We start from the raw sequence: 18,705 nt of genomic DNA, 5'->3' as shown, positions 1-18,705 counted from the left end.
CAGTCTTCTTTCTTTTCCTTCCTGTATTCAGCCTTGGATGAACAAAAATGCAGCAGTGATCGGTCTGAACATGTACTCAAAGACAGGAAGCTGTTTTCGTCATGAAGCTCAGCCAATCCTGAATTTAAATCTGTTTTTTAGATTAATTCAGAAGAAAAAGAGGCAACTATAAGGCTTCACTGAGCTGTGGTTTGATAAGAAATGATTTTGAAACACTTTAGATAAACACCCATCCCCTATAACCCCAAATACAGTTTTAAGCAGTGACTTTGTTTGGTATCTACATAGGTTTAATATTTAACAGAGGAGGCTACTGATTGTTGTTTGTACTCTCTGTATGAGGGAGGATAACTTCTCACTGATAACTCTGAACTTTAAATGTCAAAGTAACTCCTACAGCAGTGAGCTAAATCAATTTTTCCCCTGGTTTATGTAAGTTACATGTTTCAGTGAGAGTTTTTGGACGCTTTGACCTTGTGTCGAGGTGGAAAAGCTCACAAAGACGCTGATAAAGAAACACCTGGTCTGTCCAAACATGGACTATTTAACCCCAAATACTCAGCTGAGAAACTAAAGTGCATTCCTGTGTTTTTAAACATGAAGTAGACGGGAGTCTGGAAAGACAGTAGAGTAATTTTGCCAAAGAATTAAAACAGAAATGAAAAAATATTTGAATATCATGCCAAAGGGGGAAGAGTGGCAAAGCTCCAAGAGTCACATGAGAACTGTTCTTGAACTTAAAGTGCTGGCTCTAATCTGCTGACATGCATCAAGAAGTTATTGACACACTGCATAGCATAGTGAGCCATTCAACAGCGCCTTACCCTTAAACTGAACCTAAACCTATTTATAACCTTCACAACTTCAGCCTAAATCCTCAAGCAGCTCTTTGAAGAAGTGGGGAAAGGACTACATGTACTCCAGGATAAAGCTTTTTTGATTAAAGCTACAAAAAGGATTTTGAGACATAAATCTCTTTGTAAAAATGTTAAATCGCTGCATGTTCTACCAAATCCTGCTACATAAGGGGGCATGGACTGATGAGACAAAGACTAACCTTTACCAAAATGATGGAAAGTCTAAAGTTTGGAGAAAGAAAGGATCTGCTTATGATCCCAAACATACAAGCTCAACTGTGAAACACAGTGGAGGTTAATGTCATGGCTTGGGCTTGCATGGCTTCAAAAATCTTAAAAACATGATGGCAGCAGCAAAATGAAGTCAAAAGTCTACAGAAACATTTGGTCTGCCAATTTAAAGAAAGATGTAACCAAACTGATTGTGAGATCTTTCATCATGCAGAAAGATAATGACCCAAAACACACTGCCGAAACAAGAGAGGAGTTCATCAGGGGCAAAGAGTGGGAGGTTATAGGGGCTGTCCACATGGCGACAATATTTTTTTAGTGTATCAGCAATTCATCCATATGGAACGAGCATTTTGGGGCCCCAAAAATGCTACTTTTTGAAATCGGGCCTCAGAGTGAACAAATCTTTATATGCCGTTTCGCCTCCATGTGAACAACCAAATGCATCTTTCCTGAAACAGTTACGCCATATCCCGTGTAGCCCACATGCCTGAGCCCAGCCATCAACAGTAATAATGGCAGATTTCATGATTGTGTCTATTATGGCCCTTACAACAAAATCTGCTGCTCCTCTACTACCACAGTGAGCAACAAATATTCCTGGAACACAGCAGACGCCACATGTTCTGAGATCCATTGTGGAGTCCTTTTTGTTTCTGGTATATTTCCTTGGCAGCGTTACATGCCGAGCATAAATACTACGGCGTTTTCAGTCGTTTTGAATAGTGTTGTGGTTACGCGGCCATTTCTTGATACAGTCCCGTGTTCGCAGAAAACGTTTTCAAAATGAAACAGAAAGATTTTGTTTTCATCTGCATATGGACGAGGCCTAAATTTCATCACTGAAACCAAAATATTGGTGCAATTTAGTAGATACATCTCACGGAGTGCAGTGTGCAGTTTTTTATTGAAGAGTTTAACACAAAGAAGAGGAAAAGGAGGAGGGCAGAGCTGAGCAGTGAGTCTTTACTCATCAGCTTTTGTTTTCTGTGGTGGCTTCTTTTTTGAAATTGAGGTTGCAACCAAACTTTGGATCAATCTAACGGCAGACAAGAGCCCTCTAACTGAGCTCAACTTCCTGTCAGCTAAGCTAGCACTAAAGCTAGCCTTCTGGTTGTAGCGTCTGCGTGTCAAGCTATCTGTCAGTCAAATGAAATGCACCAATCAGTGCTCAGGGAGGTTTGTCCTAAATATAATCTTGTTATTGCTTAAATGTCGACTTGTCTCGTTTTTTTCAACCAGGCTGTAAACTAGTTTATTTCTAGTGTAAAAAAAACAAAAAAAAAAACCTTTTAAACATGTATTGTGTGACTTCTGGTGATTCTTCAGCCAGCTTCAGGTGGGCACTCGCCATTTTGCAATTTTTTGCTCTTCCGAATTGGCCTCATTTTTCAGGACAGGGGGTTGCCGCTTCAATGTAACTGCTTTTTAAATACACGATATTTGCAGATGGTTCAAATGTATTTTTTTCTGGTGAGAGTTCACAGGAACCTTTGTGTAGGGGTGGAAGTCTCAGAACTTTGTCAGTAAATTCCCTCGAAATGTTAAGAAAAATAAATGCATGTTTTCTTGTAATCAAAAGGAAACTGATGGTTATAATACATTTAAAAATAGTTATGTTGAATAAATTTTGGAGACAAAATTCTCTGAGGTTGTTATGAAAATGACTTATTGAGTATATTAAAGGAAAATTTTCAAAGTTAGAAGCAGTCCTGTATAAATCCAGACATATATCCAAATATAAGGCTCTATATTTCATCTATTACTCACTGATTGTTCCTTACACATCTTACCCTGTGGAACTGTGGGGATCTAGCTTTAAAACAACTATAAATTCACATTATAGTACAAAAACAAAAAAGGTTTGTAAAAGAGATTTGTCTCTACTGTTGGAGTTTAAATCAGTAATAATGCCGATGTAGATTTAAAAAATTAATTTACTTTGGGTTTAAAGAAAATGGTTTGTAAAGTTATTTTTGAGGCTCACAAGTGTGGCTGATTTATCTGAGGTTGTTTCTTTGCACTTCTGGAAGCTGGTGGTTTAATGTGATAAGAAAGTAGGATGGACTTTTATAAGCAGTTTCCCTCTGCCAGTGCCTTTCAGTTGCTACTCAATACATGTTTACTGACTTTTTTATTTTTCTGTACTGTGTGAAGTTTTCGGGATTTGTGTGATGACCGTATAATAACTACTACAACTAAACTACTTAATTTCAAAGTTTTTGCAACTGCCCTCCTTGTTTCAGAACTCCTCAAAAGTCCATAACTAGAGCACCCACTCTGTCTTCCTCTGTATTGACATTTAGTCTAGATCTTCACTTAAATCGTCTTTAAATGTAACAGACGTATCTGTATTTGTCCCCAGTAGAGGGTTTAAAGTCAAAGTGGTCCTCACAAAGACAGAACAAAACTGTTAACACAAACACGCTCTCTCAGAGTTGTGTTCAAGTTCCTGGTTTTATCTGCGTCACATCTGAGCAAATGTTAGTTTACTACTATTGACAAATTAATCACCATTCACACCATTTACAGTGGAGCTTTAACTATCACATTTAATCTAAATTTATCTAAACCGGAAAATTAACACAAAACCATTGGCAGTGACTTAATTACAGCAACATTTGTACACTAAAATGATTCCATTTAAGGCTTTTGACCAGATGTGTGGGGTTAAACTCTAATATTCTCAGGAGTTTTGAAGCTGTCTTCTTCTGTTTATTTTCAACTGAAGAGTGTAATCATGCAGAGAGCAGAGCTGTGGTTCACGTATTGACTCATTCTGGAGAACTGACAAAGAATGAAGGCTCTGATGCCCCCTTCTGGTCAAAGATGGTCATTTTTAAGATTTAAATCTCCCCTCTAAAGCATATAACAGCATAAAAGACAAGGCAAGCTGATGATTTATACATAATTGATTATAGCATCCTAAATAAATAATCAGTGGTTTGATGCAGTTGTGAAAAATTAAAGAAATGGAACAATCCCATCTTAATAACTGGTGAAAAATTCAACATGACTGAAACCAAATTAGACCCTGCAATCAGCTGATAGGCTCAGCCTTCAGAGAACAGGTCAGATATTTGTACAGTGTATATAGCCTTTAATATCATTCCCACTCACTGTGCGTTTCATTAGATACACCTGTTTAACTGGTAATCAACAACCAGTGCCTTTAGACATGCAGACATGGTCAAGACGTTTAACTGAAGTTCAAATCAGGCATCAGAATGAGGAAGGGGAATGGGGAAGTTGTAATGTTGTTTGTTCTGAGTCTCCCATCCAAGATTGTTCTTCTTTAGATTTTGTCTCTTTCATATCATCTCAGTCCATTTGATCCAATAATATTCAATGTTATTCAGGTATGGTTTCTGTGAAGGCCAGCTCATGACTGACACTGTTTAATCATAAGTTTGTCTCCTTAAATATAACTTCCCTGCATTAGTAGAGCACTGTAAATTTGCTGTCATGGGTTCTTGTTCACATGCACCAAATCGCGCCATCCCACGACCAGTGCATTGAGGACTACAGCCTCTGTATACAGGTGCCTTTAAAGTGTGACTTCTACATAATGCAACAGCCAACACACCAATGGTAACAGGGTTGATATTATCACACACCAAATACAGGTGGGTTTTAACCACGGCAGGTACTTCAGTGACCACTAGCTACTTTGGCGGTTGAATGTATCACTGTCACATCAGCTTCCCTCTAACCATGCTCAGCTGTTAACACCAGTGTTTGAAAAAGAAGCTTGTTTGGATGAGGCTGGTTTTCACATAAAGGATGATTTTTTTTCATCAGAAATGATGCCAAGTGGCTCAGTCTGTTGATGTGCTTGTTGTGCATCTTTGCACAGAGAGTGAAAAGGCTTTAACACTGTATACAGTAACACAAACACCAACTATTGACATAATTTCATATACAGTATGTATGTGCTTTTGTCTTTCAGCGTGATGTTATTTCCATTCTCTGCCAGTATTTCAAAACTAATTCTGATACTATTACATATACTTTTTTCTATAAAGATCACCAAATGTCTCCTGTAGCATAATTGATCTGTTACTGAAATTATTTCTCTGAATTAAACAGCAAATTTTCAGAGGGATTCACTGAGACAAACCTTGCAAAGTGACTGAAATAAAACATAAAACAAAAAAAATCAAACCAGCCCTAGTTCAGAGCTAAAACTTAGCCTTTTAAGTACACTTTAAAGCAGGAGAAAATAATTTATTCCATGGACCCCACCACTATAAAAAACAAAACAAAGCAACTAAATTTTCAAACATTTATGTCTCATCCTTTAACATTTTTTATATTATTGTCTGCATGTGCCTTTAAACATCCATCTTACCCAGATATTTAGTTTCAGCAATGAAATTATTGCCAGTACTGTTTTTTTTTATTATGCTCTACGCTCTAATTTAGGATGCACTAGGAGTTTACATCTATGAAATTAATGCAGGGTTACAAACTTTAAATCTTTCTTTTTTTAAAGATATATTTTTGGGCTTTTTAGTGCCTTTATTGGACAGAGGACAGTGGATAGAGTCGGAAATGGGATGAGAGTGGGGAGAGACCTGCGGCAAAGGACCACAGGCCAGATTCAAACCCGGGCTGCCTGCATACATGGGTAGCGCATTAGACCGCTAGGCCATCTGCGCGCCGACTGCAGATCTTTCTGCACCTTTAGCCTTGCCTAGAACTCACTTTAGATCACTGTTGGTGCCAAAAACCTGCACTTGCAGAGGCTGTCCCAGTTCCCTTCAGTGACTGAAATTCATTTCACTTCCTGTCAATAAAAATCCCCCTGGTTTTGGTCACTAGACTTGGTGCTTTGTCTCAATATGACCCCAGGGTTTACACAGCCTTAAGCTGTCATTAGCTTGTATATTTTTGCAAATTAAGCAGTGTGGCTGTTGAGAATCATCAGAACCAATTTAAGAGGATCCTAACTTTAACAGCTGACTCTAGTCTCTTTAGTCGCTATTAATCTGCCCTCTTTGCCCCCCACACAGCAGAAGTTAGCAAAGATAATCATCTTTTTTTGGATTTCTGGTTCCACACCTCCCCCTGGAGTTTGTTGACCCCCCTAGGGGAGGCCGCCCTCATACTTTGAAAACTGTTGCTCCAAAGTTTAAGGAGAATAAAGAAAAAATCTCAGCTGAGGTAGACCCACTGATTCTGCTGTAAACTGACAAAGCTTCTTGAACATTCAGTTGATAAACATGACTGATGTATCTGTCGTAAACAACAGCAGAAATTCTCAAATCTGCTGATACCAATATCATGCAGATAATATCCTGCACTTTTGTGAGCATGAATGGTTTTAAAATTAGTTTCATAAATAAAATACTTGACTTCTTATATCAGTGTACAGTCAGAAAATACCAGAGTAACTTTATTCCACAGAGTCATGATGGGAAAAGTTTAAGTCCCACTTGTAACAATGCTGATTAAAGACCAATGCAGTAAAATGAGCATTCATCATTTAAACCAATAGTTAAGCTTTCACAAGTATTGCAAAATAAGTAAAACAGCAGAATATATATATTTTATTTTGAAAGGTTAATCCCACTTAAATAAAGAGCTGCAGAGATGCTTGGGTGTGGAGATGCTTTTTCTTGTGAATTAAGACTGCATGCTGTTTGGGACGCACCACCAAAATCGTTACGTACACATGATTTACATCATTAATTACTGAAAAAAGGGAAAAGGAATCTGCAAAGATGATTTATCATGATTACATTGTGAATTCTATTTGGGAAATATTTTTTCCACTACAATGCAGTTATGAGAACTAAAAAAATATGTGAAATAAACAGTGACACAGTGGGAAAGAAGCAAATATGCGTTTGAGATTTTTCTCATGGATTTCCTCCTCATTGTCCAGGGCAAAGAGGGAAAAAAGACATGTTGCATATTGACACTGCATCCTTTATAGCAGTAGTTCTCAACTGGTTGAGCATCAGAACCCACTGTCTACTCTTTAATGACAAAAAACAACCCACATTTCTTCAATTTTTCAGTTATAACCAGTATTTTCAATGGAAAGTGAGGTATTTGGACTAAAAGATGGAGCAAAAGATGTGACAAAATGAAGAGAAGGAGACATATCCTTAAAAATAAAGGCACATCATATACCTTTTATCGTATATCTTTTTACTAGCACACATCCATGACCCACTTTGGGTCCTGACCCAACAGTTGAGATCCAGGGCTTTATGGGGATGAAATATAACCCTAAGCGGAAAGACCATGCCACTGTTCAATACTTAAAGTATTATTTTTAGATTTTAATAGTAAATGAAATTCTGAAATCCATCACTGACACCTGTGAGGAAATAACGCATTCTTCTCTCTTTAACTTGTAAAAGTTCTCCAGCAGTGACACCCATGCTTTATGGAACAGCATTTAATGTCAGGGTGGTATGCCACTCTCTTTAAAGTCCTTGCATTTCTTATGTCTGAATGACATAAAAGCTCTACCGTCACAAATGCACCAGATGAACCCCGTCTAAAAAGCCTCTTCATCGCATCAGTCCCTTCACCTGTTCTTCTTCTGTCCTCTCAGCCTCCTTTTTCCTCTTCTCCTCCTCCTCTTCCTCCTGTCTCATCCTCTCCTGCTCTTTCTTCAGCTCCTCCTGCTCTTTGATGTCGGCCTCCTTCAGTTTCTCCTCCACGTCCCCGGGAATCTCCACCTCCATCAGGTTCTCCATCCCCTGCTCCGGCTCATCTCCAATCAAAACCTGGATCAAGCGTAAAAATCATCGAATTAAGAGTCATATAAAGCTTTAAGAGTAACAGTCTAAAATATAAGCCTGATCCATTAATAAATACTGTCTTTATTAAGGTTTAAAAGCTCATTTTTTTGTTGGATCTAATTTATGACCGTTCTGGAGAACTATACAAGAGTTTCCAAAGACACTGGACTAACATAAGGAAAAGGAAATGTGCTATGTAAATATTGACATTGGTTTATTGATCCAGTGTTTTAGTAGTCACTGATCATATTTGCAACATACCAGGACCCTTAATACTGTTCCCATATCATCTACTCTCATGTTTGATCTATACTAAGGGTGCAATGTGAAGTTTTGATCCTAAATATTGGTAATTCCCTAGTTTAATTGTCCCTTAATTTTTAAAGAAGGGGTGTCAAACTCAATCAAAGCAGGGGCCGGATTCTGAATTAAGGTCTAACCTGAGAGCCAGTAATACATTAAAAGGGAAAAAACCCTTAGCACTGATGATAAAAGATGTTGATAGGGATGCATGATCTTATCAGTCAGGTATCAACATTTCTGCCAATATTTACATCCAATATTTTGCCTGTGTATTTCAGCATATATCGACTATAAATTTTGTCCATATATACTAATAAATCCGTGGAGTTTTAGGCTGAACCAACAGACCTATGTCAGTTGAGGTCTTTTTCTTTATTTATTCTCATTCTTTAAAGTTTAAAGTGTCTTTTAAGGACTAAAGTTTATTTCCTTGGTCATTTTCAAACTTTAAAGTGTGTCCAAAAGGACTGAAATTTCTTGTCCTAAAAGCACATTTTAATATTGTATAGATATCGGCATTGGCTAAAATGAATCTGTAAATATCGGCATATCAGATATTTACAAAAAATCCAATATCGTGCATCCCTAAATGCTGACATTAAAAAAGTCAAAATGGTTAAAGGCTCAAAATCTGACATAAAATGTCAAACTCAATAGTTCAAAACAAAATTAATATCAAAATAATGTTTTTCAAAGGCAAATATTTCAGGAGTTTTGAAGGTCAAAATGTGAGATAAAATAAGAAATCGTAAGTTTTTTAGGTCAAAATGTGAAATAAAAATCAAAGTTAGTTATTTAAAAGGTTAAAATGACTTAAAATTTAAAAATGTGACTCTAAAAAGCCAAATTTTTTTCAAAAAAGTCAAAATCATTTAAGTCATAATTGTGAACTGAAAAATTGAAATATGAAATGAAAACAGAAATTAATTACTTTCCCACACGACTGAATTTTTAAAAAATGTTTTAAATCTTTATCCTTTTTTTTCATCTTATTATCTTTTTTTTTTTCATTTTTATGACTTAACAAGGATATTTTACATCATCGAGGTCAAATTTACATTTTTATACTGGATTTGGCCCCCAGGCCTCAGGTTTGACACCCTGTTTTAAAGAATCACATATTTCAAGAGTCTAATAGCCTCAAATTACAGCCATAAAAACAGAAGTCTTCATTAATTATCTTATTCAGTGTGAAACACAGCTTCAATTAAAAAAGATCATGGTTTAAATCTTTTGTTAGTTCAGTCTCACACAAGCAGCAGTTAAACTCCTTGTACAATCAGTTCACTTCTTATCTATGTATTTACCTATTTCATTTATTTGATACCTAGATGCAGAGATCATTCTCTGAAGACTCATTGGATGAATAAATCTTCCTACCTGGACCAGTTTCTCACAGGCAGCTACGACGTGGACGTCTTTCTCCCAGCGATGAAACTCTCTGATGATCGGATAAACGTTCTTTTCTTTCAGCATTGTCCGGCCAGGTTTGGTTGCTGTGAGCTTCACGAGAGAACCTCAGTGTGAAAACAGTTTATGTGTCTGCTTATGTTTGTTTTGTGTGCTTTTATCGTGTGTTACCAGTAGAAGCGTCTCCAGCAGCATCTTCCTGATGTCGGGGTCTTCTTCCCTCTTTTTGTCCTCTGGGAGGTATTGCAGGTCCACAGGCAGACCTGGACATCACATAAACCTCTTATTAATGTTTATTTTAAACTGTGATAGGCAACATAAAAATAAGGAAACAGTAGATGCTAGTTCAGGAGAGCTTTAGTCAAAGAGTTTGGGGGAATTAACACCATTTTTCTCTATTTACTAAATAAATCAAATGCATTTGTGTAAGAAGATCCTGTGAGATAAAGATTCATCTGGAGGTTTATCCTTAAGCTAAAATGAAAATTCTTGGACAGAAATCTGACCAAACCAGCAGTGTTTGTCTCTGTCTCAATACTTTCTAACTCCCCACCCACTCAGCTCCGAGCTGGAGACGTAAATCTTTACAGATTTGTCACAAATATGCAGTTTCATATTCAAATGTTGGTTTACAACTTTGTGGTTTCGTGCCTCCACCCATCAGTCACGTTGATGTTTGCAGCCATCATTGTTCCACATAGACGGACAGAGCAACTGTCTCAGGGGATAAACCGTGCAAACTGACTGTATTTAAAGGAAAACATTAGCCTTAAATAAAAAATAACAGCAGGTTTATTCTAAGGGGCTCCTGCGTCCGAGTGTCTGTGTGAACCATGATCAGCTGCTGTTGAGTTCATATCCACTCCTGTATGTCATTCCCTACTCTTCCTCTATAGTTTCTGACTCAATCCACTGTCCTTTATCTACAACAAAGGCTTAAAAGCCCAAAAATAAATCTTAAAAAGCCTGTTGTAAAAAGAAAGGTCTAATAATAACCGCATACAGCAGAGAACATCTCTTTTATTCTTGTAGAGCATGTGACTGTCAGTAGCTCCCTTTAACAACAGAGTGAGAGAGAGAGAGAAGGGGTAAAATGAGTGAGGACTGAGTCCACACAAACAGATGTAAATAATACAAAAAACAAAAACATCACTATTTTGGAGGGTAAAATGGAATTTTCAAATTTTGATATCAGAACCGGTCAATAATAAACTCCATACACTCTTGGTACACACTCAGGGTGTTTGTGGCCAAAAATGCCCCATTAAAACCACAATTTCAGATCCTCAGCCATCGCAGTAAAAAAAACATGCATTTACGATATAAGACTTCACTCTGGAGTCACTGCTTCACATTTCCAGTTTTTCCTGTTCGTCACCAAATGTCAGTCATTTTCCATGTTTGGCTTTAGGGAAAACTGCGTGTTTTGTTCCTGGTTTCCAATAGGGTTACTGGTGTAGTGCAAAGTCTTTCAATTTAAAAGAAATAATAATGCATTAAAATAAAAAGTTGCTGCATATCATTATCATATTCAAGGCTTTGTTAATCTCTGTTAAGAAAATCCAATTTGGATATTATGAAAAAAGAGAGATATATATTTCTACAAAACAAAAATCAGTGTTTCTTATACTTCAACTGCCATTTGAAGGGTTAAATTTCTGATATTAATCAAAATTTTTAATTGTGATCTGATCTTGATTAGAAAAAAATCATGTAAAAAAAGTGGATGAAAGTTTTTAATGTATATTTTTTGTACTGCTTTTTGTGTAAGGCATCCAATTTTGGCCACTTACAGCCTGAGTGTGGCGATTTATTAAAACATCAAAAAAAAAAAAAAAAGAAGTCTAAAAATAAAGGTTGCTGTTAATTATTCACTTGTTGAAGGTTGTCATAACCACCTTCAAGAAAATTCAAATTGCATGTAGTATATGAAAAATATTTCATTCTTCCGGTTTCTTGAATTTCTTTTGGGATTAATAAAGTGTCTATCTACTAAAAATCAGGGTTTTCTGCACTTAAACTGGCAACTAAAGGATTACATTACCCCAAACTGATTAAAGTGTGATATTTATGATCATATCTGATCCGGGTTTGAAAAAGAAATGCAAAAATATGAATGTGTAGTGTTTTTATAGTTTTTTTTTTATACTGAAATTTTTTGCCACTAAACCCAGAGTCTACTCAAGTCTTAAAATTAAAGATAATATAATGTCTCAATATATCAAAACTGTAGCATATTATTCACATACTCAAGTGTGTGATAATCCAGTTTAAGGAAATCCCATTTGCATGTAGTGTATGAAAAATATTTCATTTTTTGTGTTCTTCATTACAAACATCAGGGTTTTGCGCTTAAACTGGCTTTTAAACGGTTAAACTCTCCCAAATTAATTATTATTATTTGATATAAATGATCAGGTCTGATCTTAATTTAGTAGTTATTGTAAGAGAAGTAAAAAAAAAATACTAATGTATATCATTTTGTTTTTCATTTATGTATGCTGCCGTTTTCGTCCATTTACACCTTGAGTGTAGCAATTTCATTTACACCATCTGAGGGTTGAAAAGAATGAGACAGCCATAATGGCCAAAAATATCGTTTTGGCCAAATCAAATTTGCTAGTGATGCATGCTTTGGTATCAGGAGTTACACTGTTAAATATATTGGCTTTAAATATCTGCCATATGTACCGATAAGTGTTTGGAGATTAAGGCTGAACTAACAGTTCTACATCAGCTGAAGTCTCTCCTTTTCCGCCTCATCTCTAAAGCTTTAAAGTATGTTTGAAGGATTGAGATACATTTATTTGTTCATCCTTAAAATTCAAAGTGTGTTTTTGGGCTGAAGTATAGCCTGAAGTAAATTTATTATCTGTATTAATATCAGTATCAGCTTAAATTAATTTCAAATGTTGGCAAAGCAGAAATCTGCAAAAATCCCATATCATGCATCCCTAGTATTTTCAGAACTTCACAATTTGAGAGAAGTATTGACCTTGGATCTTTAATAATTATCATCACTTTTTCCTGCTCGTCATTTGTTTGAAATGGTGTCACATCAAGTGTTTATATTTTTGAGATAAGGGCAGGTATCCTTGACTTTATCCTTGAGTCAAAAGGTGAAAATAAAGAGATATTCCCTGAAGATCTTCTATTATCAGCCATTACAGTCACTGACGTGGAGTCATAAAGGCTCAGAAACATAATAAAATCACTGGGACCATAGACTCATGTTAAAAGATGAACTACAGTACTCCTGGCTCATTCACTTTAATGAAGGAACATGTCTCAGTGCAGCAGTCTGACTCGTGATGTATTTTTGGACGACAGCTGAACACAGCCACTGAGGAAAAAAGCCCAACAAGCTCAACAGATCCAGAAAGATGTGTTAGTGGTCAGTGGATTTTTTTTTTTTTTTTTTTACAGAATGGTGAAGAGAAGTGAAACGCTTCTGACAAAATCAATAAAAGCATTAGTTACAGTATCAGAAACACGTGTTTACCTTCATTTTCCTCGTCCGTCAGCTCCTCTGGACCGGCCAGCGGCAGCAGGAGGAAGGGCAGGATGTCAACAGCCTCGCTTAGTAACCACTCATGACAGGCTGGAGATGGAGGAGAAATTAGATAAGAGAATCACAACTCAGTGATGACATAACTAACATTTCCCTGATTTTTTCTGACTAATTAATATCATATTGAGAGGGGTCTGGCTGCAAACCGCCACTCTCAGGCACCCTTTCCTGCAGACCATCACTCTGAGACACCACCGCAGTTAGGATGGAAGTGGCATAATTTGCCAGTGCAGTTCATTTGCTGTTTAATATTTCTGGTCTCTAGTTGAAGTAGCTACGATCTTCTGAGCAGATCAGAGATAATTTCTAGAAGCATAAGATTATCAGACCTTTGCCGACTTTGGGCGGAAGCTGAGAATTTAAACTAAAATCAGCATGATTATCTTTAAACGTTTTAATCGCATACACTTTTCAAACTTTTCTCCCTGTTGGATATTTTATTGCACTGATAATTCTGCTGATGTATGAGATACAATAATATACATGTATTTAGACTGGACATGCAAAGTCATTAGCTAATAAGGTCTCAGACTAACTGGACATGCAAACTGATGGACTGAATCCCAATGCATCCATGAAGACAGTTTTATTGAATAGGCGTATTTCTGCCTTACTGTGGTCGAAGCAGCAGTTGCGTAAGGTGCCGATGACTCCTCCTCTCCTCACCGCTGAAGCCTGGTACTGAGTGAACGGCAGCAATCTCTGGACTACACATCTACAACAAACAGACAGAAAATTACAACACTGCAGTGGATTCTGTTTTCAGCACTTTGTTGACAGAGCCTTAAACAGCTACAATAAAACACTCTCAAAAAAGGAAAACAACAGGAGATGACTATGTTTGGTGGATGTTTAAATAAGTCAAATAGCATTTAACCCAAAGCACTACATAATGAACCAAAATTTCTGTTTCTTCTCTAGTTTGCACAAGTCTTACTTGGCACGATAATATAGAACCCACAACTTTCCCACTTGCACACATAAGTTCGGGTTTAATGTTTGTTAAAGAAAGGCAAAGTTGAACCAAAGTCAGAATCTTTGTGTGAGTACACTACCTGTCCAATAAAGATGATTCTGCATTTACTTTTTAAAACTTTTTGTAGAATGAATTTGTCGAACAAATTGCTGGAAAAAAATAATTTCCAATCAACCCCGTCTATCTGGCTATAAGTGCTTGTCCTACGCTGTATCAGTCACCTGTCTCTGTCCATGATGTAGTTCCTGGTCTCTGGCAGCTGTGTCAGGTTGGACAGCAGAGGACCCAGGTAATGCAGTTTGGCCTTTTTGTTGTAACCTTCAGTACAGAAGATCTCGACCAGCTGAGCCAAACCAGTGTCCTCCTGGAGGACCTGAAACATCAAAAACACACACACTTAATCACAAACAATACAAAATTAACATGTAGGACTTGTTATGGTGACTCCAGGGGCCTTGTGGACTTCTGTGGTATTAACAGCTATCAGAAAAAAACCTGACATGATATTTCTTCTTTCTGCAAGATATATTGAGAATCTAATAAAAGAAACCTGTACAAGATAAATACAGTGTCTTCTTGTGTACATTAAAACAACTTTAACAGTTTGATTTTTCTCTCTTATTTTGGTTTCTGTGATTGTAACTCCTAATTAAATGAAAACTCACTGTGCTGGGCTACTCTAATTTTCACTCCACAGTTCACACTTACAGCTGTAAGGTAAATAATCAGCAGAACTTCTGTGCCATTAACTTGTCAGTACTTGTAGCCAAAGCATTAACAAGCTTGGAAACAAGGTGTTGCTAATAGCAGAACTACACCTATTTAAGATTCACTTCATTTTACTGAGCATCTGCTGGTGTATTTGTGACTCTAGGAGTGTCACCTGTAGCCTGAACATACATACGGGGACACACAGTCTATATGTACAGTGCTCAATTCTGTGGCCGCTGATGGTGATAGGAGGCTGGCTGAATTTTATTGTAGATTAATCACAGAAATGAGAAAACTGGCGTTTATGTGTATGTCACACAACACAGAAGTTACAGTGCAAACTGTGTGAACCAAACATCAGGTGTGTCACTACAACTCACCTTGAACACTGTCTTGCAGGTCTTCTCATGACGACTCAAGTTTGTCAGAATGGTGGAAATCTGATCAGAGAACGTGCACTCTGGATCCCGAAGGTTCTTTAACAGCACTGGAAGAACATTAACTTCTGCTAACAACACCTAGATGAGATAGAAACAAGAACAGCTGCTTTTACATGCTTGTCTTTTAAGAACAAAATCAATGCAGACAATGTCCACAAAGGTTCATTTTTGGTGAAATCTGAGTTGCTAGTTTTTAATCTGACTTTTCAACTTGAAGCCTGATTACCTGGTGCAGAGTCTCATCAGCTGACAGGTTGATGAAGATGTGGTAACAGTCCTTCACGACCGCGATGGAGGGGTCAGACGTGAGAGCAAACAGAGCTTTAAGTAAGTCCGCTTTAGAGCGGAAGAAACGGCAACCATCGCTGAAAATAAACAAGCACAAAAACAAGGAGAGAAAGTCAAACATATGGTAACTTTAAGATACTTAACTGGACGAAAACCAAAAAGAACAGGAAAATGGCTTTTCAAGATGTCAAAACTTATCAGCCACTGACAGACAGATGTTAACATTTACCAACAATTCTATAACAAATAGTATAGAAATAAAAATAGATTATTTGGTGTCTGAAAAATACTAATATACCAATACTTTTGCCAAATTTCTTCTTAAAATCTATGCAAATAAATCCTGCAATTATTACTAAAATTGTGAAATTGTACATGAGGCATAATCCTTGGGCTTTTACTTGTAAACCTGAGCAACAAAAGCTGATTTTCTCTAAAATGTGAAACAAATTTTTTTTAAAGATTACTGAGGTTAAACCCGCTTTCAGCAAATGTTTTCGCTAAATTTGACCTAATAATTAATCTTTTACAAACGTCAAAGTGTCTTTCTGCTCTGTAACTTAATAAATTCTCAAGTTATTCTTTTATTAAGTCAGCTTGTAAACATCACTAAATATCTTGGACATTTCATTCATTACTTTATTTCAACCTACAAACACTGACCCCAAATACAAGGTTATTTTTTGCCAAAATGCCTTTCAGTACACCGTGCATGCAAAGTAACGTATCGGATCCTACATTTCAAGTCGCACAAACTTTCTTAAAAGTAAATTTTTGTGTCAAGGGTTGTAAACAGTTCTACACATTTATAGCATGTTCACTTAGTTCTAATTCATAAAAAAAAAATCTTAACTGTGGAGCTTGTTTTCCCTCATCTTAAGTGTTTTAGCTCCAGAAGATAAGGAAGAATTTTCAGATCCAGTCATCTTTAGTAATTCTGTTGCATCCAGTATCCAAGCTCAGGCCAGAGAGACGTGTTCAAGGCTGGCACATTAAAATGAAAGGCCAGACTATTTACTGCGTGATCCATTGTGATGATCATCCTCAGTTAAAAGCTCTTACCTGTGAGCTGACAGTCCCAGGAAGTACTCTGTGGCCTGACCTTTGATATCAGGACGTGTAGCAGGGCTCAGGAAGGACAGCAGCTCTGCAGCCTCTGAATCACTCAACATTTTCTAAAAGTGCCAAAAAAGGAGAATAAAAGCAGAACAACCATCAGCTTTAACAAAAAACTACAACGGATAATACTGACAGACTTTCTTAAAGCCTTGTTGGCAGCTCTGAGTGTGTTAAATACACATGAAATCAAAGAAAACAGCTGTGAGAATGCACAGAACCATGTAGTGTATGTGATCACAGTTGTTGGATTTTCAATTTTTCATTGAAAATATTCAAGGAACTGTACATTAACTATTAATTTGCACAATATTCAAGCCCGAGTTTAAGTCCGACCCGTGACTCCTTTTCCTCATGTCTCTTCCCTAAACTCTCATTCCTGTTTCTGACTCTATCCACTTTCCTTTTCTCTAATAGAGGCATAAAAAGCCTGTTAGTAAATGTGAAACCATATATCAGAGACCTTGGACCAACTTTTAAAAGCAGCCTCACATTTAAAAAAGATATAAACAAAGTCATCCGATTCTGCTATTATCACCTTAGAAATATTGCTAGAATAAGATCAGTACTTTTAATGACACACAAGCTATTATTCATGCTTTAATGTCAATCTATAAAAAGTTACAGCAGACAAAAAACAATGAGTCAAAACCAAAGCTAGGTGATAAACTTTTAATCGATCATTTCTCTTTTTGTCTTTTCCACTGCTTTAAATGATACAGTAAGAAACCTTGAACAGGTAATTGTTCTTTTGTCTGCCTTTCCCTTTGTTATAGCAGACAGCAAACTAAAATCTGTTTTAGTTATTTAATGTATTTTGATATATTGAATGATAATATTTGCTGACCAGAGTCACGCCTAGTCTTTTGAATACAGACTGCTGCCATCTGGTCGCAGGTCCAGGGTGCTTATATTTAGGACAAACAGATAAAAGAGATAATGTATTCCTGTTTCTGTTGGTCTAAGAATTAACTTTATTTGATCAGTCCCTGTAAACGGTCAAAGTCTACAGCTGCATGCTGGGTAACCTGTTGTGTATTCTGTGTATTGTGCATATGAAATGCAGCTTTGTTTCCTGTCGGCTGCACAACAAATTGCCCCCTCAAGAATAAAAATGTTAACTTAACATTTTAAAATCTAAATAAACTTTACCTCTGAGAGATGACTTAGATTTGATCTCCCGTGATTTAGCTGGAGCTAGCTGTGTTTTCTACTTTACCACATAAGCAATCATGTAATTAGCGGACTTAAGTGTCATAACACAAAACACACCTTTACTTACTGCCGTCTCAAGATAACTACTTTTTAATTACTCCGTCAATAAATTAAAACCTCTATTACACCTCTGTTGTTGTTAGCATACGGGTTCATTTCAGATGTAGCTTGTTCTCACATAAAGAGAGAACGTCAGCTAAATCAGCTAACGCTAAATTACGATAAAATAATTTTACCTTTTATCCTCAGATGGATTCCAATGTTCTCAGCAAAATGTTGTCATTAGTCCTTGTTGTTTCCTACATAAATAAGACAGCATGTGTACAGTCACATGTGGACACCACAGACTGAAGCAACAGCAGTAATGTAGTCCCGCCTTACTTCCGGTTTACTTCCGTATTAGCTTCTTCGTCTTCTTTTGAGCATCATTCAAAACGCTGCGTGAGCATGACTGCCCTCTAGTGTCAGCAAAAGTCTGTTTCCCACGACTGGAGAACTATTAAAGATGGCTGTATGGCTACTAAGCGTGATTTATCTTGCAATTCAACATTTTTTTTCTTGCGGGGCGCAGTTAAATATAGCTGGTTAATGTTTTTTTATATACTTTTTTAAATTGCTTTTTTAAACAAAACATAACGTCACAACAACAAAACACATTAAGACACTGCTGGACATCCAAAAACTCAAACTTACAGGTTACAATACTAGTTACACGGGGATTTTAACACATTATTCCAGAATTTTTTAAGTAACCAGAGCTTATAGGAAAGGAGCAGAACATGAATTCTAATGATGTGAATATTTCTAAGGCAGATCACCAGGTGTA

The 18,705-nt window shown here is 36.7% G+C and overlaps 1 protein-coding gene across 1 annotated transcript; it reads right to left on the bottom strand.

The window, feature by feature from the left end:
* Positions 1-6,460: 6,460 nt before the first annotated feature.
* Positions 6,461-18,254, bottom strand: hgh1 (HGH1 homolog (S. cerevisiae)). Its single transcript, XM_041777932.1, has 10 exons — positions 18,116-18,254; positions 16,611-16,723; positions 15,487-15,625; positions 15,201-15,338; positions 14,331-14,482; positions 13,748-13,848; positions 13,065-13,163; positions 9,734-9,825; positions 9,533-9,655; positions 6,461-7,834 (listed from the first exon to the last, which is right to left on the bottom strand). Exons 2-10 carry the CDS (start codon positions 16,718-16,720, stop codon positions 7,616-7,618), a joined length of 1,173 nt encoding a protein of 390 aa, XP_041633866.1. The 5' UTR covers positions 16,721-16,723; positions 18,116-18,254; the 3' UTR covers positions 6,461-7,615.
* Positions 18,255-18,705: the final 451 nt, after the last annotated feature.

The sequence above is a fragment of the Cheilinus undulatus genome, linkage group 3, assembly GCF_018320785.1.
Source record: "Cheilinus undulatus linkage group 3, ASM1832078v1, whole genome shotgun sequence".
In the NCBI taxonomy this organism is placed as follows: Eukaryota; Metazoa; Chordata; class Actinopteri; order Labriformes; family Labridae; genus Cheilinus; species Cheilinus undulatus.
This window is presented reverse-complemented; position numbering and strand designations above follow the sequence as displayed.

What these genes read in the sequence shown, in the direction of transcription:
- hgh1 (XM_041777932.1), bottom strand. Translation starts at nt 16,720, where the DNA reads ATGTTGAGTGATTCAGAGGCTGCAGAGCTGCTGTCCTTCCTGAGCCCT. An exon ending in CCTGCAAGACAGTGTTCAAG is followed by an intron (nt 14,483 to 15,200) that starts GTGAGTTGTAGT and finishes TTGATGTTTCAG; the next exon opens with GTCCTCCAGGAGGACACTGG. An exon ending in CAACTGCTGCTTCGACCACA is followed by an intron (nt 13,164 to 13,747) that starts GTAAGGCAGAAA and finishes CTCCATCTCCAG; the next exon opens with CCTGTCATGAGTGGTTACTA.